The sequence below is a fragment of the Phasianus colchicus genome, chromosome 7 (assembly GCF_987193195.1).
Source record: "Phasianus colchicus chromosome 7, bPhaCol1.hap1.1, whole genome shotgun sequence".
Classification (NCBI taxonomy): domain Eukaryota; kingdom Metazoa; phylum Chordata; class Aves; order Galliformes; family Phasianidae; genus Phasianus; species Phasianus colchicus.
In genome coordinates, this window is record NC_143442.1 from 5,686,710 (window position 1) to 5,713,680 (window position 26,971).

The window sequence follows — 26,971 nt, forward strand, 5'->3', positions numbered from 1 at the left end:
GCAAGCAAGGCAGGGCTGGTAATGCACAATTTAATCAGTGAATTTGTAGATCTCAAAAGGCATGCTTAATTTAATATTGTTTCTAATGGCTATTGTCTTCATGCTTGCCTGTTTCCCCGGTGTTTTTCTCTTTTGTAATTACTCGAATGGGCATTTCCAGGTGCATTGCATATATTAGCAAGCAATTTTGTTTTACTAATGAGTGAGAAGCTTTAAGTGTTTATTTCTTCATTGCCCTAATACTTACCTTATTAAAGTTCCTTATTTTTCTAACGGAGAAAAAACGAACATTTCCCACTCATTTCTGCCTCGCTTTTTTCTTCTCTCTTATGCTGCCCTTGAAAGAAGGAGAGTTAAATTACTTATTGGCTGGGGTTAGACCAGATTGAACAACAGGGAACAACAACGTTGAGGGGGCTGCTTGGTGTGCTTTCCATAAGCCCTCAGTGCCAGCCCTCCCCTGCTATGCTGCCCAACAAAGCACTGCTTGAATTGAAACCAACCTCTGCTGCCAGGACCTCAGGGCTGTTTTAAGCTTTCTCGGGGTACCCAAGGTGCCCAGTTCTGCACCCCATTGCCATCCCTTAACTTTCACGTGCACGTTTTGCACTTCCTATGGATCTCCCATCCTGCTGCCAAGCAGCACTTATAATTCATGCATCACATCCCTTTACCACATACTAGCCTCATTTTCAGATGAGTTGTTTATTAGCGTTATTACAAACAGGGCTCTTCATCTTCTATTAAGCGGTGCTGCAGCCACCACGATCCCTCACGAAGCCTATAAGGAAGCACTTGTTTCACTAAATTACCCTGCAAATGTCAAACTTGCTCTGTATTATTAGCTGTACGTCTTACATCCTCTTTATTAGGATTTTGTGTCTTGAGGGTGCCCTGTGGCGTATAGATTTTTTAAACTACAAACCAGTGTCATTTCACTGTTTAAAGGAACATTTAATTAAACTGGATTCATTACTTGCATGGGGCAAGTTAAATGAAAACTAAATAGATGGCATATGATTACATGTTATTAAGACGAGTGACTGCTCCAGAGACCAAACTCTTTTAACACAACATTAAGCGGAGCTCATTCCATATGCACAGGTTAGCTCTGCCCTGCGAGGCGAACGTATTTCGAGATCAGCAGAATGGTTATGGGCACTGAACAGCTTTTAACAAAATGCGTGTTTCAGGGAGGAGCACTTTTCTGAGCTAGACTTCAGTATGCTAATGGCTGAAATCAAAGTGTCCCACTGATTCTAGGTAACCTTTTTAAAATTAGCATTTTTATAATATCAGATGGAGGTAAATGATAAGATTGGCTTTATTTATTATCTCGCTAGCTATAGAGTAGCAAAGGGCCACAATGAGTATAAAAATAAAATCAGAAGCATTTTTTAAGTTTGAGTCATTTGGGCACATCATAAATTTTAATGCTTTCTAGGAAAGTAAAAGAGGAATAGCAATTAAAACTCTGTTACACAATTTTCAATTCCCTGCTCCTTTTGTGTTGGTACAACCAGGAACTCGCTGATATGTTTAAAAGGGCACTCACCAATTTTGGGGGGATCTTAAGTTGATCTCTGAATTCTCACTGCAGTGATGTCCTTCTCCATCCCCATTGTTCTGTGTGGTTTTGAGTCCCCAAAGCCTTCAGCAGTGATGTGGCACATGGTGGGCAAAAGCTGCAGTTTCAGATATGAATCACAGCCATCTCACTGTACATTTACTGCTGCCCTGAGGCTGGGATTGCTTTCAGTTTTTTTGCCTTCTTTTGGAGCAGGGGTGAGGGGTTGGATGAGCATTGTTTCATGGCACTGGCTGGGTGGCGAATGGTCCAACAGATCAAAATGCATAGAGACTAGTGGGCAAAATCGGTGGTATGTGGATGGTTGGACTAGATGATCTTAGAAGTCTTTTCCAACCTTAATGATTCTATGATTCTATTCTGTGACACTTCTACCCCTTCCCTCTGGCCCAGGCCACTGATCTACAACCCTGGGCCTCTTCTGAGGCTTCTTCTGAGGCAGAGGTACATGTCCTAGATAAAAAATTCAAACACCACTCATGTATATGTAGCCATATATACATGAGAAACTGAGCTGTAGCACCTTTTATTTTAACTAAAAACCAAACTGAAAAACATCCCACAGTTTTGGAGCAAGTTTGCCTTCCAAATGGAATTGTAATCATCCAGAGGTTGAGCTTAACCAGCAGTAACTCCTGGGCTTATTTTGTTAGCACAGGCAGCCCTTGGGGCACATCAACATGGCTTGGAGGTGAGCTGTAGCCAACACGGTAATGAGAAGGGAAGTAATTAGCAGGGCTGATGCAGGCAGATGGGAGATGAGAAAGCTGTGTTTGCTGTGAGGGAGCCTTTTATATATGTTGGCCTGGGATCTACAGCAATGTGTGATGAATGACCCTACATGTCCATAAGCCATTTGAACAGGAAACCACAGCATCTGCGTCCCTTTCCTGACTACAGGGAGGTTGTACCCTCTCTATAAATCATGCCAGAATGAGGTTTTCCTGGGTAATTTGCATTACCCTTCTCTGTCATGTGGGCCAGCTCCCCGAGGGTCATCAGCTGCCCAGCTCGTGTGGTTTACCTGCAAGACAACAAATCCCAAACTTCTCTAGTCAAATCTGGATCAAGTCCTTACATTTCTCTTCCATAAGTAATGCTCTGTCCTTCACATAAACATAAATAAATAAAATCCTTTTTACTGCAGGTGCATCTAAAAACCACCAACCAACATGAGGACTCAATTGTGCTAGGCACTATAAAAACAAACAGTAATCCCCAAAGAGCTTTTAAAGTCAGGAACTGATAGCTTAGTTCTCCTATGAAGACCAGGTAATGTGAATCTTTAAAATCTATTTCTATGCAGAGCAGAGATGGCTGTTCTGCTTTCATTCCTTTTTGTCCCTGATAGCAAGCAGAAAGTGCCTAACACAAAAGCTTGAGTGTGACTTTGTAACTCGAATCCCCAAATTTGTGTGCAAATTCATCCAGACCCAGCTATTGACTCCCGTGCTGTAATTTCCTTCTGAACCAGGAAAATGCAGAGCCAGGCAATGCTCATTATTTAAAACCCAGCTCCACAGTGCAGAGATGGCTGTGGCAGGCTTCCTAGTTAGAGAACAGCAATCCCAAACCCTTAACATCAAAGCACATTAATGACTTCCTGATACTGCATGGGATTTGCAGACGTGCCCAAAACAATCATTTTTAGAGCAGTTTGACTCCTCAGCTCAGCTTGGTATGTTTTGAAGCAGTTTGTTCTAAGCAAGTCATGTTCACTATCCCAGCCTGACACAAAGCCTGATGGAAAAATCTGTGATCGATTATAGCAGCAGGACAAAGAGATATGATAGGGAAGCAATGCAGAGGAACAGATATCCATCACTGGTTTGCAATGAGCCCAAAGACTATAGCTGTGGTGTTACAGAATTTGCAGGCAGCATAGCATATCTCTTTGCTGTGTGTAGGTAAACACTCTGGGCTGCAGACAGTTTGTCTTACAGACAGACTGATTTGGTATGAAAAGTGGATTTTGAAGCATGGATTCTGTTGGAAGGGAACAAAATAAACCATTGTTTTGTTACCTTGAAAATGGTGTAGCCCGTAATGAGTGTTTGTGGCTGTTTCACAGCTGCTTATTGCAGTTATTTTTAAGCTTCAACAATTTCTTTTTTATCTACCACTTTTAAATGATTGAGCATGAAGTACACAGTGGAGAAAAATTTGTATTGGCTATGAATTAGCAGAGATGATTAACAAACTCTTTAATGTCGAGTTTGCCTTTTTCTTGTTGCTGGACAAGATCAGACTTCAAAGCAAATTAAAAATGTGAGGCCGAATGCTGATTGCAATGTGGGCAACAGAAATCTCCCTGTCAGCCTCAATAAAACCAGGTGTAAGCTTCCAGTGTTAGTTCAGTCAATTCAATTCTCGTGTCTTTCCATCTTTATCTAATCTAATATATAGTCACGAGATAAATTACAGGAGCGTATGATAAATTGCATTGCTATTCATTGCTGGCAAGATCACCTATACTCCAGCCACTAATCCATCTCCGCCAGGATCCACAGTAATGTACCTGATCCTCAAAATAGCCTCCCAAAATGTTGTTTTCTTTAAGAAAACAAAGAAATTAATTATGATGGCAAATATTCTGTTTATCCTCACCAAAAGAAATATCTCATTGCCACCTCTGCAAAATCACTCTGCTATAAAATATCAATAACTATTTGAAGCATTAAGATAGTGGGACCTGGTATTCTATTTGTGTTGAAAAGTAATACTATGAGATTTAGGGATTTCAAACTGGGAATGACAGCATCGAAGGATGATATGGTTTAGGCTTAGGGCAAAAAAAGAGTCATTAATTTGGTTGTTTGTTTATCGGTTGTGAGGCTGTTTTTGTTTATTGTTGGTGGGGTTTGGGGTTTGGCTTGGTTTGGTTTTGGGTGTTGGGTCTTTTTTGGCTTCAGGCCCAAACATACAAAACAGGAAGAATACGTAAAACTGAGTAAGAAATCCATAACATGCCATGTTTATTTTTCCAGTGCTTATTTAGAGCAGTTCACTGCTCTTGAATAACATCACCATTCTGAGTCACACCATGACCACGCTGGGCCCACAGATCCTTGCATTTTATCCTCATTCACCTGGGAGTGAAGAGAGGAATAAAAGATAAAGAGGGAAGATACCCTCACACCCATCAGATCCAGCTCCACCTGTCGTACAGACTCTGGTGGGTAGCAGAGGCCATTGGTGAAGTGCTTTTGAGGTGCAAGGAAACTCAGAAGACTTGGGGGATGCAAGTCAATGTAGGCTGACTTCATGTGGTGTAGGAGACCCACTCATCATCAGTAGTGTAATGGAGTACTAGGACAAAGGTAGGTCTCCAGCACCAAAGCTGGTCCCAAGCACTCATTCCCATCAGTGGTCCACACTGTGGAATGTGCTGGGTCAGTGATGGGCACCAGGCCTCATCTTGAGCCACCTTTGGACCCCACACCCTCATCCCATCACTTCTGAGAATGAGGAAAGCATCAATCTGACAGTAACGTTGGCCAGAGGAGACGTGCTAATGCCCACACCAGTGCCGTGCCAGCTCCAATATTTGCTTTCTGCTTCTCGGTGTATTTGCTTCTACTGGGGACAGCCACTGTAAATCTCTGTGAAATGGTGCTGAAATCCAGTCAACAGCTGCTGAATCTCATCCAGGAGACTGCTGCACCTCAGCAGTTTGCATATCGAGATTTAAAACAATTTGGGATGTTTTGACACGGAAGATACTATGGATGTGAAAAGATGTGAATATTCACCACATTCACAGCAAAATCAGTTTTCAGTTCCATGAAAACACAAGCAGTACTTCAAGTCAGAACATGTATTGAAGGATGAAGAGAAAACCCTACCTTGCTGGTGGGAGGAAAGTTTTCCAGGTCATTTTAGGGAGGTGAAGGCTTCACCCTACTGTATTTAGAAGTCATTGAAGCATAATGCTTACGTCCAGCTAATTAGACACATTGCTATAGGCAGCAGAGAAATATAATAGACAGATGCATTCAGTTAGCCAGATCTCCCTTGGTGTAACGAGCTGAAGTCAATTACGGAGTTAAATTGGGAAAGGTTTGACATGATGTCATTTATATCTCGAGTCATAATTAACACTTAAAGTTCAACTCTGTGGCAATTTTCTTTTAATAACACTTAAAACGTATATAGAGCTCAAAGAATTGCATAGACATGATGAAGGATGACTTGAGTGGATGCCACGATTTCAACTTTCGTAATTAATCCTCGAAACACCTTTGCAAGGCAGGTAACATCATCCCTTTTCAGTTTCTCCTTTGAAAAGAAGCCGGACTTGCCCATTGCATCCTCAAAGTCCTGTAGATGAGGTTTGAGGCCTGCTTGAGCTTCCATCTTTTTTGCCATGTCATATTTTTAAATTCTAAGATTATGGACAAATTACTTGTCAAATGGCCTGTTTCTTTGTTGTTGTTGTTGTTGTTTTTCCAATTAGAAGCTAAGCAAATAGAGAGAAAAAAAAAATCTTATACAATCACAGAGTTTGCTTCTCAGTCTTTCATGTGGATGAAATAGGAATGGTGCCGGGAGAAGAAACGTGCTCTCAGGCTGAGAACTTGTAAGCTGAGTTTCATCTCATTGCAGATTTTTATGGTCAAGATATAACTCTCTGAAAAGCAGGGCTTTAAAATGGAAGTGCTGACAAAACTTTTAAACTACAACAGTGGAAATGGCGCCGCAATAATTTATAATCTACAGGCAGCTCTTGGATTTATTATCGCAATGACAAATGCACTGTCATTGTTAATAGGATATTTCCCAGCAAGGACTTCTTGTTATGCAAGCCAGGTTCACTATGTCATGCAGCATGATAGCAATAAAGTCTACAAGAATTTGTAATGAACTTCAATTACTAATAGATTATGGTTAATGGGAAATATGTGCAGTAAAGATATGGGTTTTTATATGCGCCTTCTGGTACTCTACAAGGCAATGATTTATGCTACAATTTATGTTAACATTCTCCAGTTCGAAAAAAGCTTAAATTGGTGGAAAGCCACTCCATCCATAACAAATATTTAAGATAATTTTGCACATCATGTAAATGAAGATGTAAAATTAGATATTAATCCATTTCATTTTAGCATTTGTATTTTTATTAAAAATGAAGACTTTGCCCTACTGTGTAATGACATTAAAAATCCTATCATGGGCTACAAGCATGAATTACGCTGATGTAGAAATGGCGACAGCAACTGAGCTGTAAGTACAGTTGTTCAATTTGCTGTTGTAATTAACAGAGCAGCGAGAATATTTTCCTAGGTATGATTTAAAGGCACAGCCCTGAAGCTGCTCACACAGATGTATGTGATGCAGGAAGGATGTACCTGAGAAGACCAGGATCCTTACTGATGTGTCTTTAACACAAGCTGCCTGAAGCCTTTTGTGTTTCAGTCTGCTTTATGACAGTGTAAGGCCATTGCTCTTAGCAAACCCGTGCAAAAAGCATATAAATACACCCCATAGGTATAAATGCAGCTTACAGGCATGTGAGCAAGGCAGACCTGGCCCATTTACCCCCAGGGATTTGCAAAGAGTGAAGTCTGGAAACGTGCCTTTAGAAGAGAAGGCTGCTGGCTGAGATAAGGTGGGCTTTTTGAGAGGAAAGCAGATAATTCCATGTGGAAAGCATGCAGGTAAGATCAAAACTGCCACACAAAACTCCAGTCAGCGTTGGGGTCAGACTCCCCAGGCCTGTTCTGGAGCAGCAGCATCGTGCCATGCAATTCAGGGTGATGCTCATATGAAGATGTGGCACTTCAGGCTATTAGGAAAGCATTTGAGAGATGTACAAAAGAAAGATTTATTAAAAAAATGAATACAGAATTGTCTTTCCCCGCACTCATTTCCTACTAAATAATACTGGCAGCATTTACTTCTTGGAAATGTGTGTGTTACAAATTTAGAATTAAAAACAATACATCCCTTATGGTTTCTTTTGTAATTCAGTCTTCCCTCAGCCCAACAGAAGCAGCCACCTATGCAAAATGAACTTAGTTGCATTTTCTCCCTTTTTTTCAATGAAGTTCTCCTCAGAACTCAAAACCATGGCAGAGGATCCCATAGTGTGGAGATAAGGAGTTTTCCTCTCCAGCTTGGGGTGACAGTGCAGTTTTCCCAGTGAAATCTGCTTTGAAACAAGGCCCCATTTAATGGCACACACCCATCAAGCACTCAATTTCTCATCTTCTGAATCACCTTTCCATTTCTCTTTTTGCTCATATCCTCCTCTCATCCCTTCAGAACCTCTCTGTTGTTTACCTTCTTTTCCTGCTCAACCATGAGGTGGAACCATTCCCAAATTTTCAGAACAGCCCCCCCCAGAAAACTCTAAAATGCTTGTTTCTGCTATTTTGAACCTCTGAAAAATCACAGAACGGGCCGTGCAGCCGTTGTTCGCTGCTGTCGTTAGGCTTTTTCTTTTGTTATGGCATCTTAGGGCCTCCAAAAGACCCATCACTTCTTCCAGGGTCGGTGTGGCGATATGCAGAGGTCATTGCCTCCATGAGCACCACTTAGAAGAGGTCGTTGACACAAAAGAGCTATGGAAATAGCTGCAGCTTTAATTTGTTTTCCATTAGAGACGCGTGTAGGAATCTGTCCTAATGAGAGATTTTCTTTCTATCCCTTTCTGGCACATCACTGTAGCAGCTTATAGATGTACCGAGGTCTCCTAATGCAGGAATCTGTGTGAAAGTGGCAATAGATATTATTCTGTTCAGCAGCGTAGAAATGCTGTGGAAATGTTCTAAAACACACCGGAATTAATATTTGATCACTAGGCAAAGTGTGTGTTTCAAATAATTCACCCTAAAATGCACAGAAATGGGTATTAATGTCTGATGCATTCTCCTGTAAATCACCTCAAATCTTCAATAATCGACATTATATCAGAAATACATATGTAGAAATAAAACATTATTTCATGCCACTGAAGCATTAGCTAAAGTACACCATTCTCACACTGAACCAAACTATTTCAATGGCAGACATCACGCCTGTCCCCCTGGATACGCCAAGCATTCAGACTATTAAAGTCATCCAAGCGGCTGTATTGCATTGCACTCTGCGTTGCACCTCATAGAGAGTGCTGCCCTTCTTAAAACCATGAAAGCATCCAGCAAAACAAATACATTGATTACCAGAGCAGAGACAGCCCCAGAGGGTGAAAGGGCTGGGGAAGAGAAGTACCTTTTTGCTGGACATCTTCTACCACGTTCTGGATGGATTGACCTGGCGTGATTCCACAGACAAGGAAACAAATCCCACTGAAATTTGTCACTTTGGCTTCAGGGTTTATTTTTATGTCTTCCAAGTTACAAAGCTCAAAACATTAGCACAGTCTTTTGCAGCTGAGCTAGTTATAGGCCACAACCAGAAAATCTGTGCTTTTAACAAAAAATAAAAAGCCCCCACATTACAGCAATAGCTGATTCTTAACCAAGGCTCAGCACCAGTGAAATCTGCTCCTCCAGTTTGGTTGTTAACAATCTTCTGCCATGACCACCTTCAGTTGCTTCCATCTTGCAAGACCAGTATGGACCCGGTACCCAAAATGCTTTTATGGCCCAGCCTTTGGATCAGGCCCTCAGCATTGTGTAGCTGCCATATATGTGAACCACAGGGAAAGGACTCTGCTGTGGCAATGTCATAAGAATAAAGTGAAAATACAGGAATGGGAAAGCGGTGCTATCACGCAGAGCTGCACGTGGAGGCAGGAGCAGGCAATGTCACACATGCAGAAGGTTTAGGTCACTTTCGTGGTAACTGGAGGCATGAGATTTTGAAGTCACAACAAGCTTAAGATACTCTCAAGATATTCAGCAGCCACCCAAGCAGTTGGTTGTTTCAAGCCTCCAGTCTTGAAAGTGGCACTGAGAAGCTGTAATTTGTGTACTTTGTCTGCTGAGAGTTTTTAAATGCATATGACATAATCATGTATAGTTCTTGATTATTCCTTATCCATCAGCCAGAGGAAGTGGTGTGGTTTCTGCAGTGTTTGAGCTGATGATCCAAGTTATATCTGATTATACCATATCCACATGATAAAACACAATTTACCGCTGAGTTACACATTCATAGATTAGTACAGAATTAATCTCACTTTTAAAGATCACTTGTAACAGCAGATGTTAGTAATGATTTCTTAACAGACTCCAAAAAATAAACTATGTAAATTGAACCATTTGTAAAGAATTTTCTTTACGTACTTCAACTCTTAATATTTTGTATCTAACCATTCGCTTTTCTTAATTCAGGGCTCAACCATTATTACACTCATGTTATTATTAAAAAACACCTTCCCATTTCTGTTTTCACTGCATGCAGGCTTTCTTAATTCTTCCAGTACCTGTTGCCTCAGTTCAGGAGGAGCATTTTTTGAAAACTCACAGGTTTCTGTCAAGAAATCCAGCAACAGCTCTCCATCATTGTCCCCTTCAGTAAAGCAGCAAGTTATGTCCATATGAGATGAGAGCTCATAGATCTTGTACTTCAGCCCAACTGAATCCAGAATCCCTTTGATATTAGCAGAGGACACGTAAGTACAGAGGTCATCTGTAGGAAATGAAGACCCATACTTCGTCCAGAGTGTTTCCCAGCCACTGGTTTCTGAGAAATAAACCATAAGAAAAAACATTCAGGAAAAACACTATTTGAACAAATGTTGATGATTTATTTCTTTTTTCAGCTGTTGTCTACACTGCAAACTGGGGCTCCAAGAGTTAGGACACAAGCCGTGGGGCACAGTGGAGACAGTTCCTCCCTCCATGTCCAAAGTGTTCCAACGTATGTGTGCCAATGCAATAGCCTGTATCTCTCAGGGACCTCCTTCTGTAGTCCATGTATTAAGCACTAGCTATTCAGTGATATCTTCTTGAATTAAACCATTCTTTAGATTTCTGTATCCATTTGGAAGACCAAATCTCTCCCATTCCTTCATCCAATTACTTAGTTGATTGATTTATGTCAGAGCTTCATTAAAACACCTATTGCCAGTAAACTATTTACCTGCTGCATTAAATAAACAGGGTGCAAAGCCCTGGTCACATTGCAATTAGACATGTGGTAGAGAAAATTACTGAAATAGTCAGAGCCTGGAAAGAAGCTGCACCATTCTCCTTCAGCCTTCATTCCCACCATGCTCACATACTGTGGGGCATAGGCAGCATGCATTCCAGGCAATCCTCCCTGTGGTGCCAGAAGATTGCTTAGGCTGTGTATTATTTGGGCTGCACAAAGATTTCAGGGCCACGGTTTAGTGGGGATGGTGATGTTGGGTTGACAGTTGGACTAGATAATAATATTAATGGCCTTTTCCAACCATAATGATTCTATGATTCTATGGTGATGGGGCAGGTAGGAAAAGGCTCCTGCAATCACCTCCAAAAGACCCCACACTAAGTCCCCCCCTCTTCTAAAGGGGGTTTTACAAAGAAAACCAATTGGGTAAGCTGAAAACTCCCCAGATACATCTTCACTTCTTTTTTTTTTCCTCATCCAAGATCTGTGATTCAGCATTTCTACTATAAATCATTTATAAAAGGATCACCCAAAATGACTGGACAGGATGAAAATACCTTTGAGCCTAATGAGCAGCTCTTGAGAGTTATGACTATAAATCTCCCTAACTGCTAGAACCAGTTGCTTGGCACTTTTGCAAATGCTTTATCTGCAAGCAGTTATTTATAGTCAAATAAACAGTTTGGTGTTTAGAAGGGCTTCGATATTTTCTTTCACCTGGTGGAAATTGAATGCAGAGCACTAATAGCAGAAAATTTGCTGGTGTCAGTGTTGTATGACTCGGTGCCATCTCCGAGCTGAGCAATTATACACTACCTGAACAAAGCATTATTATAATAGCTCTCGATAGGCTCAGCATATGGCACTACTTTTGTTTTCAAGGCGATGTAAACACATTTTTAAAATGTGTTAAAAATAACACCATACAGCTCTTGCAACTCGCCTGCTCTCCCAGCAGGGATGGAACAGGCGGCATTGCAACCTCCACCGAGTGACCGAGCCCTCTGCTATCAATCCTATTCCCAGAATGTTTTTTAATTAACACATCTTAATGTGTTTGCGTTGGAAATGGCACTACTTTCTTTCTTTCTTTTCTTTTTTTTTGAAACGAGCTTTGTTCTGCTTATCTTTCTTTCCTTCTTTTTGCTTTGGTTCTCGTTTAGGTCTTCCTTCCTTTCTCTATACACTTATTTTCCTCAAGGTTTTCCTTTCCCCCAGCATTTTCCACTCCACTTTCTGACCTCTTGCTATAGCCTACACATTTCCCCAGACACACTGCTATGTCCCAGTTTAGTGAGACTAATTCTGATTCTCAGAGGAGCCCTATTCACTAATTGCACCTGCAGAGGAAAGAGCTATTACTGGGCACTTGTTTTTGTAACTTCCTTTATCTGAACACAAAAGAGTTGAAATCATTTATGCAATCATTGGGCATCATGTGTTGAAGGTGTGAGGAGGAGAAACAGGAGGAATGATACAACAAGGAACCACCTGGCCCAGGGAAGATTCCCAATAAATTTCATAAATTCAAATTTTTAGTGACATTGATTTTGAATAGACACATGTTCCTCCCTGTATTCACATTTCATGAACATCAAAAGGGACAGGTTAAGCAACTGAAAAAGAATTTCAATGATAGGCACTATGACTATAGGCACCTAATCAGCAATGAACTGATATTATTATTGTTACTCAAAGAACAATAACAATAACTCAGATCATTTGAGATACAGATTTCTTGTAGAAAAGTGCTTGAAAACACTCTAAAGCAAAATCATTTTGCAGAAAAACAAGTCAGAGAAGTGCAGTTTCTCTGTGGAAACTTCATGAAGGCAAAGAAAAAAGGGAACTCCATCAAATAGATTTCAGTTTGAAGATATAGCCAAATTCAATAAAATCGCCTAAACCTCTGAGAAAAACAAAACAAAACAAAAAAACCCCACTGATTTCCACCTAAAAGAGCTACATTAAAGAGACACATAATTTGAGAAGAAAATGAGCCACATGTGCTCCAATAGCTGCTGTACAGTACAGCCGAGCCCTGCCCTCACCGTTTGCTTAATGCTGCACATCGCCAGGAGCAAGACAGTGCTTTTGGCATTGAAAACCTTTGGCAGAAAACAGCTGCAGCAGAGCCTGAAGTGCCTCTTGCTCCATCACTGGCAGAGCTGCAGAACAGGGAAGGGAAGAAGGTGAGAGAAAGGTGTTTTGTACCCACAGAATGGGCTTACTGGCTCACAGAACCTTCAGCTTTCACAGTCTGCAGCGAGGAGCTGGGCAGGTATAGACAACATGCAGATTTCTGTAGATGCAGGTGAATGGGCACTGTTTATTCTAGTTTCCCTCTATAGGCAATGAAGGATATTGCATACAAATACACATTGCTTTCTGGGAATCCCAGAGGCTCCTGCCCTACTGAACATGCCATGGAGTGGCTCTCACCTGACACCAGAATGATGAGGAGCTTTGCCTGCGCATCCAGGAGGCTGTGGAAGTACCGGATAATTGCAGGGATGTCTTTCACGTAGTACAGCATCTGGGAAGAGCAGAAACACTCACAGAGATATGGTGAGGTCCTGGAGAACACTATAACTGGTACCACAAGGTAAAAGGAATCAACAGGAGCAACCCTGGCTTGCCCTCACTATTCCCCCGCACCTAGCTCATGTTTCTTCATTAATCTGAGATTAAAAGGTTTGCCTTCCTTAGCTGTGAGGACAGCTTGTAATGGCTTCAGTATACTTGGAAACATAAAGGCAATTTCACAGAGAGGACAAGGGACTTTGAAAATGCTAGTTAAAATGTGTTTTCAGTTTACTGCTGCCCGCAGCCTGGTAAATAGGACCACTGTGCTCAAAGCTGCTTTGCTGTAACTCATCTTTCATTTTCGCAGTTTACTTCAGCTTAAGTACTTTAAATTATAGGGAAAGAAACTCACCTTTCTTCCCCCAGAGTGGATAATGAGGTCGCATACCTCGTGCTTGCTTTTAACAGCCAAATCTTTGACAACTTTTACGTTGTTAACTTTTACCTGAATCATGTGAATGAAGTCCCACTTTTGAGACTTCTTTTCTGCCTTCATTCTCCTTTCATATTCATTAGCTGTCTCCTTGTGCCAGGTAAACTTTACATTGTCGAGGTTTGAGGTTGCAGCCACACGTTCTGAAATATGGGAGAAGACAGAACAGTTAACTCAATTGCAAATATGGGATTAATCTCTATTCAAAGCCTTAATACATCCAGGAGTCATGTTGAGGGTTTTGTTACCAACTTAATACAGCAATAGCATTCTTAAAATCTTGAACCTCTGTGTGAGAAGGGAGCTGTTCAGATCTTTGTAAGGTGAAGTCTTAAAGAGTGTCTGATGTTTCCCCTTTGCACCTTCATTTGGTTCCCCCTGGTCTTCATCTGATAGAAGAAATAAAAGAAACTCTTTCCCATGGCTGGTTCAAGCTGCATTAAAAGATGTTGGTTGGGACAAATACCAACGAGGCCCCTTCACTGGGGTGTCATGCAACACCCACATGGCAGAGCAGAAGCGAAGCTGTGCCAAAGGGTTTCCCAGATCTGATTGAATAAATACAGGAACTTGAGGATGGAGGAATGGATTCAAAGCATAAGTTATACTAATGGGCTTGGCTCCCCACGGCATTTTGTTGCTTTTATAGGAGCAAACTGTGGGATGATTTTTTATTTGAGGAGATGCTGGAATACAAATGTCCATCTGCTGGCATATGGAGCTCATCTTGCTGTGCTCCTGCTTAGGGCTTAGAACTGCTCCAGGACAAAACTAGCCCTGATGCAATTCCTGTGCTTCGCTGGAGTTAACATAAATTTAAAACTTAAATGGCCCAAAGGCAGACTGAGCCTTAGCTACAGAACACATGTTCAAAACATGATTTGCTAACACCAGTGCCTTTACACTGCTAATCACAATGTTCCTCCTTTGGGCTGTGATTAGGATAAATCCCAGTCAGAAGATGAGAAATGCTCCATTAGTTCTTATCTCCCCTCTTTTATGGCCAGAAACGGGGCATCCCTTTCAGATGCTGCTGCTGTAACTTTGCTTGCTTCCATTTATCAGTAACTGGCCATAGCACTTGCAGTTTAGATTTAATTTGCTGCTTTAAACTTGGGCTTCCTTCAGCAGCAGTTCATATCACCATCACATGTAATCTGGTGCAATCTGCTCCAGTTCGATTGCTATGTGGTCTGCAAGGAGACACGGGGAAGGAAAGTGAATTATGTGCCTAGGTAGGTTTTAAAGGCAAAATTTCAGAAAGGACAAACTCATTCTGATTATGGGATGCTTTTGCCCAAATATTCATCTGAACCCAAGACATATCACTCTAACCGCATAGAAAACTTCCTTAAATTTTATCCTCATTTCAACCTAGGTTGCTGCCTTGGCAAAAGCCACCCACAGGCCCTTGACTCATGGCTCTGTACTGGGCTGGCCACAGTCACACCGTGTTGCTCAGGAAATGAAACCAAAGCACAGGCCATGGTCACCAAAGGGCTTCACCCCGACACAGGCCAGGAATGAAGGAAAGTCACTGCCTGGCCACAAGACTGTGAGAAGAGACTCCATCCAATGACACGTCCTAAGAGGAAGCTCAGTTTGTCATCACTGCAAGTCCCAGGAAGAAAGTTTCTCTCGTGAGCTTGGCTTCTCCTTTCCAAGGAGAAAGAAGCTGGTTAGGCAGAAAACAGAACTAGGGAATCCTCAGAGGCACAGATAACATTTCCAATTCTCCGTGGAAAAAAGAGCTCAGAAACTTAATTAATGATACCTACTGGGGACATGATTAATTACCAAATAAGAAAGTTTAAAGAAAGAAATTCAGATGAATATTTCATTTCTAGTTTAGCATAAAATTTAAAATAAGGACAGCATCTTATATTTTCTTTAACTTTCTGCAGGAAAGAAACTCACCAAAATGGAACAGGATTGCCTGTTGGTGGTAGAAGGTGAATCTAGGAAAATGCAGCTCAAACAGCCTCATGTAGCCTATGGTCCACTGCCCAGACAGGACACAGAGCTATGTGCCCAGACTGTCTGATAAACACAACAAATTCTCTGTTGCCCATTCTTCACCGTCTCAATCCTGACCAACATAAAAGCTACTGGGAAGTGATCTTTTCAGAGATCAGGTCCACATGATAAAGAGACAGGTATCAAGAAATAATGCATTTCTGGGGGATTATTGCTTTTTTCCACCTTCATATTCCTCAATTTGCTTCATGCTTGGAATGGTCTTTTTTAAGGAACCTTAGCAAGAGTAGGAGTTGAAGATTTACATTCTGGTTTTATAATCTGCTATTTACTAGTGGAGCACTTCCAGTAAGGCAAACTGCTGATGAGGTTTGCATGTTAGCACCGTGTTCATTCAGCAGCAGCTTTCTGGCAAGGCCATAATTACCTTCTAGTAAAGCCAGTTAGGTGCTAATCCAGCAACAAACCATCCAGGTAATCAAACTGCAGACTGATACTTAATGCTCAGTTTGTAGGGCAATCTAACAAAAACATATCTGCTTACACTCTATCCTTGTGAAATGTTATGGTTTCCTCCATTAAAGTGAGTCAGGCTGCCTGACTGGTGTAAAGAAATGAGCTTTGCAGTGTAAGAGACAAAGATTTTTATGAGAAAATGAATGCTGAAAAGCAACGATGGCAGGGAAGCATTAAACAGTGACTTTCATAACTTTTAAGAGCCAATTTTCTGGCAAGAAAGACTTTGAATGTGGGGTCATCCAGAATTTAACTCTTTTTAATGCATTTAGAGTATTCAATGTAATTTTAATTTATTTAATGACAAAATACCTTTGTACTTGAGGATTTGATCAGCACTTGGCTCTATCACCTCGTTGTTGATGGCGACACCTGGATAACTGGCTTGCACAGCTGAGATGATCTGCAGGTCAATCTCACCTAGGGAAAGAGGCAACAATGCGCAAGAGATGAAAGCAGAGCTCAGGTAGATAATGTCTCCAGCACCATCCAATGACCCTATTTTAAGTCTCATGCATGATATTAAGGTACAGAACATGTACCACATAGGTATATGGAGCTGCTCTGAATTCTTAACAGATTGCCACTGAGGGCTTTGCTCTAGCCATTGCTCTTGGCCACCTCTCCTGTTCACCATGTAGGAAGCTCAGGGAGATGATGCGCCTGACTGAGAGATGATTTATGGCTGGTTTGAATGGCTTTCCTAGGGCATACTTCTGCTTATTCTGCTAGAATGTATGTAGGTGAAGAAGACAATAGAAGAATAAACAGATGAAGCAGAATGTAATGCGTACACAGGAGCTCAACCCATCACATGGTCCTCCACTTGGAGGGTCCAGTTAACCACCGAGAGCTCTCTGCCTTCTTCTGGCCCCAGGCCACAGGTCAGAACAAGATACTCCAACCCAAGGGTCTCACATCTCATTTAGGCCTCAAAAACTTAACAGAAAAACCTAAGGAAGAATACAACGCTTTCAGACTTGTGAGTCTTTCCTAAAGCAACCAATAACACCAAAATTTACTTGACATCTTGGCTGGTAAGTTCTTTGAGGGAAGGGAAATTTAATTTCTGAAGTTGCATAAATAGCTGTGGCTTTGCTATCACTGCACACCCAGTATTTCGTTGGCAAATCAAAGCTAAGTCAGTCATTTGCAGGCATCCATAGTAAACTCTGGAAAAACAGAATTTGTAAGTAACTACTGCAATTGTTTGTTTGTTTTGGTTGATTTGCCATCTTCCTATAAAATAGATTATCCCTTTGAAAAGGCTGTGCAGATCGGAATAAAAAAAAATTAATTTCCTGTTACCATATGTGGGTAGGTTAATATATCCCCTTCCACTCTTCTGTGGCCAAACCACCCCTGTATTGTTTTTAACCAAAAAAGCACCACTTTGATTCATAACTTCATCCACAGCCTTAATTGACTTCAGTTAGCTCTTTTATATGCAAACAAGTGTCCTGAGGCATTTTACAGTCAAATTTGCAGCAGCTTGCATTATCAACAATTTGGCAATTAGGCTATCCGAATTATTTAAACTCTCCAACACAATTACCTTTTAAAGGCTACCACTATGTTCGCCATTAAGTTTCTAATTAAACATTTTACGTAACGGGATAGTTTATAGCACAGTTGCTACTTTATAGCAGCATTGATGACTTTTATGGTTTTTAAAGGTACAGAGTGCTGCGCGCTGGAGTGTGAACTTAATAAGGCAGAGGCTGTAGGCAAAGGCAGATGCATTAGATGGGCAAGGGTAATGGGATATGATGCTGCATTAAATGGTTTGTTTTTTTTCTCACTGTGGAGAAAGTTCACAGGACATGAAAAAGTGGGAAAAAAAACCTTTTCCTTCAATGCTGCCTCCTTGTGAAGTACAGGGGACGGGGCCACAGATGCTGGCATTAGGTTGGGGATTGGAGGGAGTTTGCTCCCTCCTGGCCCCTCAAGGATCTGCAGCAGGGACAAGCTTTGGGTCAGCCTTTACATTTCAGAATGAACATTGACACATTATTGACTGAACACCTTCCTCGCTAAACTGGAGTGCCCCTGATTAAGTAATTAAGCACCTTTCTAATTGAGTAAAGTGTTCCTGTTATAAACAGCATTTTATTGGCAGACGAGTGGTTTCCTCTGATGGGAGAGAAATGTTCCTGCTCTATCACACTATTTTCTACTTAACACCCACCATTTACATACAATTATTTTTACTTATTAGGAGAGATCAACAAAACTGAGATTAATCCTTGAAGATAGTATGACCGAAGCATTTAAATAAACAAACTGTTCATATAGTTTGGTGTCTTAATGGGCTGAGCAGAATTAGGAAATATAAACTTTAATTAAGAAGGAACTTAAGCGAGAACATAATGAAAAGAAGCCACTGTGTGCTGTTGGTATTGTTTTTCCATCTAGTTAACTTCAGCCTTTTTCTTCTGATATTACAGATCGCAATGAAGCCTGTTCAGCAGACACCTAGACCTGCAGAAGACTGAAATCAAACTGACCAGGAGCACCATGTCCCTCACATGGCTGCAAGGTGCCAGTTAGGGCAAATGGGGATAAGTATAACAAGGGGGGATGGCTTTAAAATAAAGAGGGGAGATTTGGGTTAGAATTTCTTTCGAAATTTTTTACTCAGAGGGTGGTGAGACCCTGCACTGCTGCCCTGAGCTGTGTGGGTGTCTCATCCCTGGAGGCATTCAAAGCCTGATTAGATGGGATCCTGAGCAGCCTGATCTGGTATTGTCAATCCTGTCCATGGGATCTTTAAGGTCCCCTCCAACTTCAGCCATTCTATGATAAGTACATACAGGTAAGGCTGGAGGTGTCCCCAGCTGTACCATTAGCAGATGGCAAACCAGAGGAACATGGGATGGTGACTTGGGCTCATGTTTGGCCCTGTTTTTCTGCAGGCCAGTAGCTGCAGAAGGGGCTTGTGAAATGGCCGTGGTCAGTAGACCATGAGAGTTACAGGGGAAAGAAATTGAAAGGAAAAAAATAATACTCTGAGGAACCTAACTCATGCTCTTGAGTTAGCGTTTTTTGCATGGAAAGCCAGTGGGGCAGTTTGAACCTCTCTGTCCTCAAGAAGTAATGGGGCAGAATGAGAGTTCATTCACCTCTTCCAGATGACTTTTTGAGAAAAGCCTTTACTGCAATTTGTATAAAAGGGTAAAAGCATATCAATAGTGAAGCTGATAGCATACCTGCTCCACCACCAACACTTAGAATATTGATTGCAGACTTCCCGCTTCCAGTACTGCAAAAACGATTACAGATGTTAGGGGAGCTGACACCAGGGAGATTTACACCCACTACACAAAGCTTACCAGCCTTCCATTACCTTGCCAGCAGGCCTGGCAGCTGCTGCTCCACAAACTGCTTCATGGTCTGGTGCTCAGTAGACTTGGCCAGGAAGACGTGGAAGCAGCGGACGTAGTGGCTGAGGTCTGTCAGCAAGTTCTTCATGGGGGGCGCCATGATGGATCTGGGAGCTGCACACAGCAGAGGGGGAAAAGAGCTCTGCTCCCATATCTGGTGTCTCAAACCAATTATTGGGGATGGTTTGACATACCCCCAGAGGAAGATTTAGGCAACAAATGAGGCCAAATGCTATCCAATTGATTTATGACAAATTCTAAGCGACTAAGGAATGTGGGGAAGATGGGGAAGCTAGCGACAGTAAAGAGAGAAATCCTAGCAAATGGTTTACAAAGCAGGGATAGTCACCACTAGGGATGCAGCAACGTCTTGTTGGTCCATAGGGAGGCAGCAAGTTGGTTAGCAACATCTTGTTGACTTGCTCAACAGTTTGGCAGAAGGAATACTCATTCTTCCTTGGAACATTTTGGGTTTTTATTCTTTTCCAATTGTCTTTTTGGTTGCCAGGGTGAGCAGTTGGTTGTCAGGGGCACTTCTGTTTGGTTCATCAGGGCTTGCTTTAGTTGTCAGGGATACTTATGTTTTGCTTGTCAGGGGCAACAGCATGTCTGTAGTACATGCCTCTCCTGTTGGGTAATGGGCTGTTGATCATGCGATTGTTGCATGGTGGGCTGCTAGGTATGCACATTGACTGCATGGTGGTCATCTCCTCTTAAACGACCCCCATAAGTCATCTTGAATGTCTAAAAGAAACAAAAAGCTTTCTCCTGGTCCCTCAGCCACAGACGTTTATCTTGCCACTGTGCTAATGGTAACCATTAACCCCAAAAGCTTGTTGAGTGGGTTATGTCTCAGATGGGTGCTGAACAGGCTTTGAAGCAATAATTGTTCCAGCTTCTTACACTTGGAGAAGGAAAAACAAGCAACGGAGAGGTGCTATATATAAGAGTTTATCATGTGGCTGCATGGTTGGATGGCTGAATGAAGGACTTTGCTCTTGTCCATGTGCTGTTTAAAGAGCATTGTGGAATGTTGCAATAGGAGGCGTAGATCGGAGCAGCAAATGGAAATATGTTATTGTTAATCTCCATGCCAGCTTTTTTTGGCTTCACTTACACGGAACACTGTTACAAGCCAGCGGAAGGTCTTCAGATGCTTGTTAAACAGAGAGAAGCTCCCTCGTGCCTTGGAGGTATGGAGGGCTCCGAAGGGCTAGGCTGGGTTAGCAGAGTGCAGCATGTGTCTCCAGAGATGCTAGTGGATGTCTTTATTGCTTTCTTTGAACCTTTTGATGTTCTTAAAGGGGAATGTTGGTGGTAGGGTTGAAAAAAAATAAAAAGAACTGTAAAAATGCACTCTATTTTTTAGTCCCTGTGAAGATAATGGCACAATTCCCACAGGCAAAGTAGAACTTTCCTGAAAGACACACAGGTTGATGGGATGGATGTCAAAAGCCCTGGAGCTGGGCAGACAGCATGGTTCCTGGACACAGCAGGAAGGACCAAAACCATAGCTTGTGTCCATCACATCTTGTCCTCAGCAGGACAGGCACCAAGCACGGGGCCCTGCCTGTGACTGCCATTGCTCCCCGCTTCCCCCTTCTGAGCCTCACCGGTTATTTTTATTGCTCTCACTGGACTTCTCCTGTTCCTTTTCAATGATAACAACAGCTGCCAGGCTTTACTGGCTGTCTTTTTTGCTGGTGCCAAAAATAACGTCCAGCTCATGACACGCACTCTTTTTGCATCCCGAGAGCTGCAGCCCTGCACGTCCCAGAGGCTCTCACAGGAGGCATTCCCACTATTCTTCTTCTTCGAGGAACCACACGCCGCTGCCAGAGCCCAAGCACAAGCTGTACTGTGCTGCTTGCTCAGCCAGAACAATTCCTCCTAAGGACAGCCACCACAGCAGACCCCCCCTTTGTACCTCATCCTTTCTAACACAGCAAAGATACTTTCTAGGACAGAATAGAAAACCAGATGAAAAAGATGCTGGAAGAACATGAGAACTCTGCTCGGTGTCAAGTGCTGGTTGGCACAGCACTGGGATGTGATGGGACCCCTGAGCACAAAGCTGCCAAGCTGCCCTATGTGAGAAGTAGGGAGCAGCATCCTCATTTACCCGGCTGTCTCTCAGCTCACCTCCTTGCTTTTTGCTTTCAGTTCACAAAGAAGTTTCATTGCGTGCTGCTAAAATATTTTACAACCTTCAATCTTGAGAAAATATTTTGCTCTTAATGAGAGGAGATTGAGACAATCAACATTTCTTGTCCAGCTCTCTCTGCTTCCTGTGATTCAATTTGCCCACCCCTGGCTCTGCAGTCTCTAACAAACAGCTGAGATTCATTTTCATGTTATGTGCAGTTCAAGGAATTTGTCTCATTTATTTCATTATGATTTTGGCTACCTGAATTTGGCCCATCTATTTCATTATGCGTTTTGCAGTTTGAACCAGAGCTAGTGAACTTCAAAAGTGAGTTTAAAAAAGAGAGAGAGGGACAGAGAGAGGAAAGGATTGGGGATTTTGGGTCAGGTTGCTAGAAATCGATTGCTAGAAACTTCCTTTGCAGGAGGTTTGGGACTTGTTAGTGGGGGGTGGTGCTGATGGAGGATGCCAGTGCAGCCGATGCCCGTGCCTGGTACTTACATGATGGGACTCAGTGAGCAGCAGCTCCCTTGGTGTGGTGCAGTGTCACTGTGCTGTGCTGTACTGCCGTCCTCTCTGTGCCTCTGGTCCCACCCCAGGACACGACGTTGCTGCTGGGAGGAGGTCCTGGGATGTGATTCTGGGCTGCAAGCACTGGGTGGGGGAAGCGGAGGAGTTTGGCTGCAACTCACATGTGTGCTGTCCCAGATCATGGCTGTGCACAGTCCAGCTGGAAAAGTCAGGGAAGAAGGGAGAGAAAGGGAAAACAAAGTCACATCAGGTTCCTCTGACCTGTTCCAACACCACAACTATGATTCTGTTTCTATGTCTATGTGTGGAGTCTCCCTGAGACATCTCTGAGCCTTTCTGTGATTTCATAGGGGAGATTTAGGTCAGATGTTAAGAAGGTGGCTGGATGTGGCTCTGGGCAGCCTGGTCTGGTGGTCGGCAACACTGCACTGCAGGAGGCTTGAAACTAGATGATCATTGTGGTCCTTTTCAACCCAGGCCATTCTATGAAGAAATTCTTTACTCAGAGATGGTGAGGCCCTGGTACTGCTGCCGAGGGCGGTGTGCTGCCCTACCCCTGGAGGTGCCCAAGGCCAGGCTGGATGGGCCCTGGGGCAACCTGAGCTGCTGGGGGACAAACCTGCCCTCAGCAGCAAGTGGAACTGGATGATCAGTGAGATCCCTTCTAACCTAAACCACTCTGTGATTCTATGATTTCTGAAGGTTCTGGGATCCAGTCAAGGCTTGCTGCTTCACAGGGCGCTTGGTACAGGGTCAGAGATCTAGCAACACCTTGATGGGGGTCTGGGTTACCAAGAGTTCTCAGAAATTGGAAGTGGCTGTCTCAGTATGCAGCACATGGTAACACACAGTTTTATTTACAGTTTGCTTATAGAAACCTATCGTGATAGATTACTTTGCTTTATATACGGTTTTCTAGCAAGCAGCCCAGATTTTGCTCATCTCTTATTTTCAAAGGCTTAAGCACACTATTTTCTATATTGCATGCACCCTTCACAGACTTGCTAGCAGTGGTTTTAATCCAGGGAGTACAAGGGCAGTGGACCCACGCCTGTTATCACACTGCAATTTGGTGTTCATAGCATTAATAGGATCCAACTCATATTATTCACTATTCCTTCACATTTGAAGTTAAATGAAGAAGGTTTCCTCCTGGACTTGCAGGGAAAAAATGAACTGTTCACAGAGGAATGAACTATCCGTGTTGTAAAGAACATATCAAATAATACCAGTAATATTAATAAACCTACTTGCAGAGATGCAGTCACAGGAAAAAAAAAGACTGCAATGTGACATTTAGCTAACAGTTTATCAAGATAAAAAAAATCACATTATCATTTGCAAATGCTGATTGAGCCACTACTGGGAACTGTGCTATTTTCTTGCTGCGTTATCCCTCTGTCCATGCAGGGCAACACCTCCAGAGCACCTGCAGTGAAGGAGCCAGCACCCAGCAGCACAGGGCCCTGCGGCACACTGCCTCCATCCACTTCTCTCCTTCCTCCACACCTCAGAACAGCTGCAGATGGACCAAATATCCACGCCTCGAGATGCATGCATTTGTTGGGCTCCCCTCTGGGTCTGATTTAATCACGCTCAGCCCCATCGATAACAGCGGGAGCGAGAACGTCGCTTAATGTCCAAAGAATTATTTCTGCTGTCTTCTAATAAAGCACGCCGATGTAGGCTGGAGTTGATAACACGATTGCTGCGCTAGGGTAGCAAAATCTCATTTTACAGGACAACTGAACTGTCAGTGCCAAAGAGCAGACAGGTTATTGCTCATGCTCCTCCAAGGTTGCTTTTATTAAAATGGAAATTTCCAAAGCTTTGCATGCACACACAGGCACTGAAGTCCCTCCTGGGGCTGGTCACAAGGCTTTGAGGATTTTCTCTCCCTCCCCAAGCACCATGTAGACATCACCACCTTACAGCAGACCTGTTACATGCTGCGTGCCTCCCACACCATCAGAGCAGATTTCCTGAATGTGAGGCAGCAAGGCACCAGCTGAGCCCAGCCAGGGGTTGTGCACACAGTTTGAGGCTGGGGGAGGGACAGGTGTGCCCCCACCTTTTCTCCAGCACTCAAACTGCTGCTCCAGAGCACTCCTGACCCCTAACACAGCACACACATGGGGCAGCAACTGCACCAAATCTAAATCCAGCTACCCAGAGCCATGAATTCAACAAACACATCACTCAATCTTCCTCAGTACTCCTGGGAAATAGAAGTAATTTTTACAAATGTGTGCCTTGCTTGAAATCGTTTTGCTTTTCTTCCCCTCCCCAAAATTAATTGAATCAAAAATTGTTTGTGAAATATCTCATAATGGAGTGCTCCCAATTGCTGGCTCATAATTACTGAAACAAATCAGTGCTCTGTCCCCAGACTGACACACACACAAAAAAAATTAAATATTTACAGAGTATTTCAATAAGAAATTTGAAACTGAAATTCTTCAATTAATATCAGAAAGCAATTCCAGCTCCCAAAGGCTGGTCAGGGGGCTTGTTATTGAGGCCCTGTCTGGAGGTGATGGAGGTTGCTGCACACCTTCACTGCCTCATGTCCTCATCAGAAAGAGCCGGTGGCAAGTGATGGCTTACAATCATATGCAGCTCTCATCCTGCAGAGATGGCTTGGATGGACCAGATCACAGAGCCTCTGCCTCACACCACACCTGAGCAGTTCACAGCTCACTTTTTGCTGGGACTTTAATGCCTGCCAAGAAGCCAGTTTCTGAGCTGGAGGAGCGTGAAGGACTCAGCAAAGACCTGGCTGATGTTACGGATGTCATGGGAGAACAGAACTGTGCCAGGGAACAGGAGCTGGGTTTTCCTCTTTCTACGCAGGCATGGATTTTTGAAATCAACAATCATTCATTATAAAAATGCTGTTCTTAGGGCATTCTGCCCTAAATCACAGAGGTGGTCAGAGGAGAACACCTGGTGCCACACTTACCAGGCACAAGCCCTTCCCAGCTTTGCCAGGGTGCTACCTGCCCATAACAACATCAGATCCAAAAGACCCAGTGTTTCTGCATCATTAACACAACCAGCAGTAACAGGAAGAGCTTTCTTCTGTTTGGATGCAAACACACAGCTCCAGCACAGACATTTCGATGCAAGGAGCCCAGCTGCGTTGGTTTAACGGGGCTGCTGCCTTCAGAGCATTATTTTGACAACTGAATATTCTGCTCTCATCTCCTCGGTGTGTTTCACATTCCTCCTAAATCTCTCTGCTTGAAGTGTAATATTTTCATGTCATTCATATCTCTTCCTGTGGGAACTTGTGATAAGCTTTGGAAACGGCTTAGACACACACACTCCTCTCAGACTGCAGTAGCCTCGTGCAACTCTCAGACTTGAAATCTTAGCATTAAGATCACAATAAAACCGTGCATTAGGAGCACTTAGACGTCTGTAATCCTTCGTTTGTGCTGAAGCCCAGCATTTAAATTACCCTGACTTGCTAAAAACTTACCTCCCTACTTAGAGATGCTGTCCTCCATAGAGGTCTTCAAAAATTTTCTGGACATGGTCCTGAGCACCTGCTCTGTGGGTCCTTGCTTCAGCAGGGGTTGGACCAGATGGAATCAGAAGTCCTCACCAACACCAACCCTTCTGGAAAAACCTGTTTTCTTATATTCGTGCTCCCAGGCTCCTGTTTGTGGATGGAATTGGCCAGTACCATATGTTCCCACTGTGTACTTGCACAGCACTGAGCCTGCTCACCGCTGTGGGCACTGTTACTGTGGGAACCTATATACATGCATCCTATATGCAACCTATGCACATCCCTACACTCCATACCAAACTCTTGCCTTAATCACAGAATCATAGAATCATTTGAGTTGGAAGGTTCCTTAAAGGTGATCTAGTCCTACTCCCCTGCAATGAACAGGGACACCTACAGCTCAGAGCCCTGTCTAGAATAACCTTGAGAGTCTCCATGGATGGGGCATCCACCACCTCTCTGGGCAACCTGTGCTAGTTTATGCTTTATTGCAAAAACAAACAAACAAGCAAAAACAACAACAAACTTTGCCCTTTTATCCAATCTAAATCTCTTCTCTTTTGGTTTGAATCCATTTCCCCTTGTCCTACCAAACAGGACCTGCTAAAGAGTGTGCCCCCTTCTTTCTTACAGCCCCTTGAAAACAAACTGAGAAGCACAAAACTAACTGCGTTTAAAACTGTATAGCTTCTGAGAAATTGTTGCAAACCAGAGATACGAGAAATTATCTCACTTAACTTCTTTAAAAAAAAAAAAAAAGCCAGATGTGGTGGCCAGCTACTGTCACATACAATTAGATGCTTGCATGCTGCTACACAGGATGGAAAGCAAGATGAGTGGTGACCTGCCAGTCTTCAGGTCTTTGTGCTGTGCCTTGGCTTTGTGAATAGCCATTCCTTAAGCTAAGATACACTCATACTGGGGTTTGAACTGGTGTATGAGTTTCAGAGCTGAGCTTACCACTTACTGCCTAAAAGAGTTGCAAATGTGGGATTTCACAGTGAAATATCAGCACACAAACAGCTCTTCCTGGCTAGCACGTATCAGAGTTAGGTGCACAGATCATGCAAAAGCCTTGCAAGTAGCAAAACGTTGCTCAAGCAAAAACATACAAAAGCTGTTCATTGATCATGCTGCATTTTTTTTTTTTAATTACAACTTAATTTGGAGCCAACAGGAGTTTTGACTTGAAAGCTCCTCCCTGCAATGTGCTTTAGAAAAGGGGTATAGAAAAGGCAATCTTACAGCTGTA

At 42.8% G+C, this 26,971-nt stretch overlaps 1 protein-coding gene across 1 annotated transcript; it reads right to left on the minus strand.

Moving 5' to 3' along the window:
• Positions 1-8,872: 8,872 nt before the first annotated feature.
• On the minus strand, positions 8,873-22,325 carry LOC116227438 (histamine N-methyltransferase-like). The gene is made up of 7 exons (XM_031590755.2): positions 22,173-22,325; positions 19,489-19,639; positions 19,352-19,404; positions 16,455-16,562; positions 13,662-13,792; positions 13,073-13,166; positions 8,873-10,219 (listed from the first exon to the last, which is right to left on the minus strand). The coding sequence occupies exons 2-7, from the start codon at positions 19,623-19,625 to the stop codon at positions 9,864-9,866; spliced, it is 879 nt and encodes a 292-aa protein (XP_031446615.2). The 5' UTR covers positions 19,626-19,639; positions 22,173-22,325; the 3' UTR covers positions 8,873-9,863.
• Between the last annotated feature and the right edge of the window lie 4,646 nt (positions 22,326-26,971).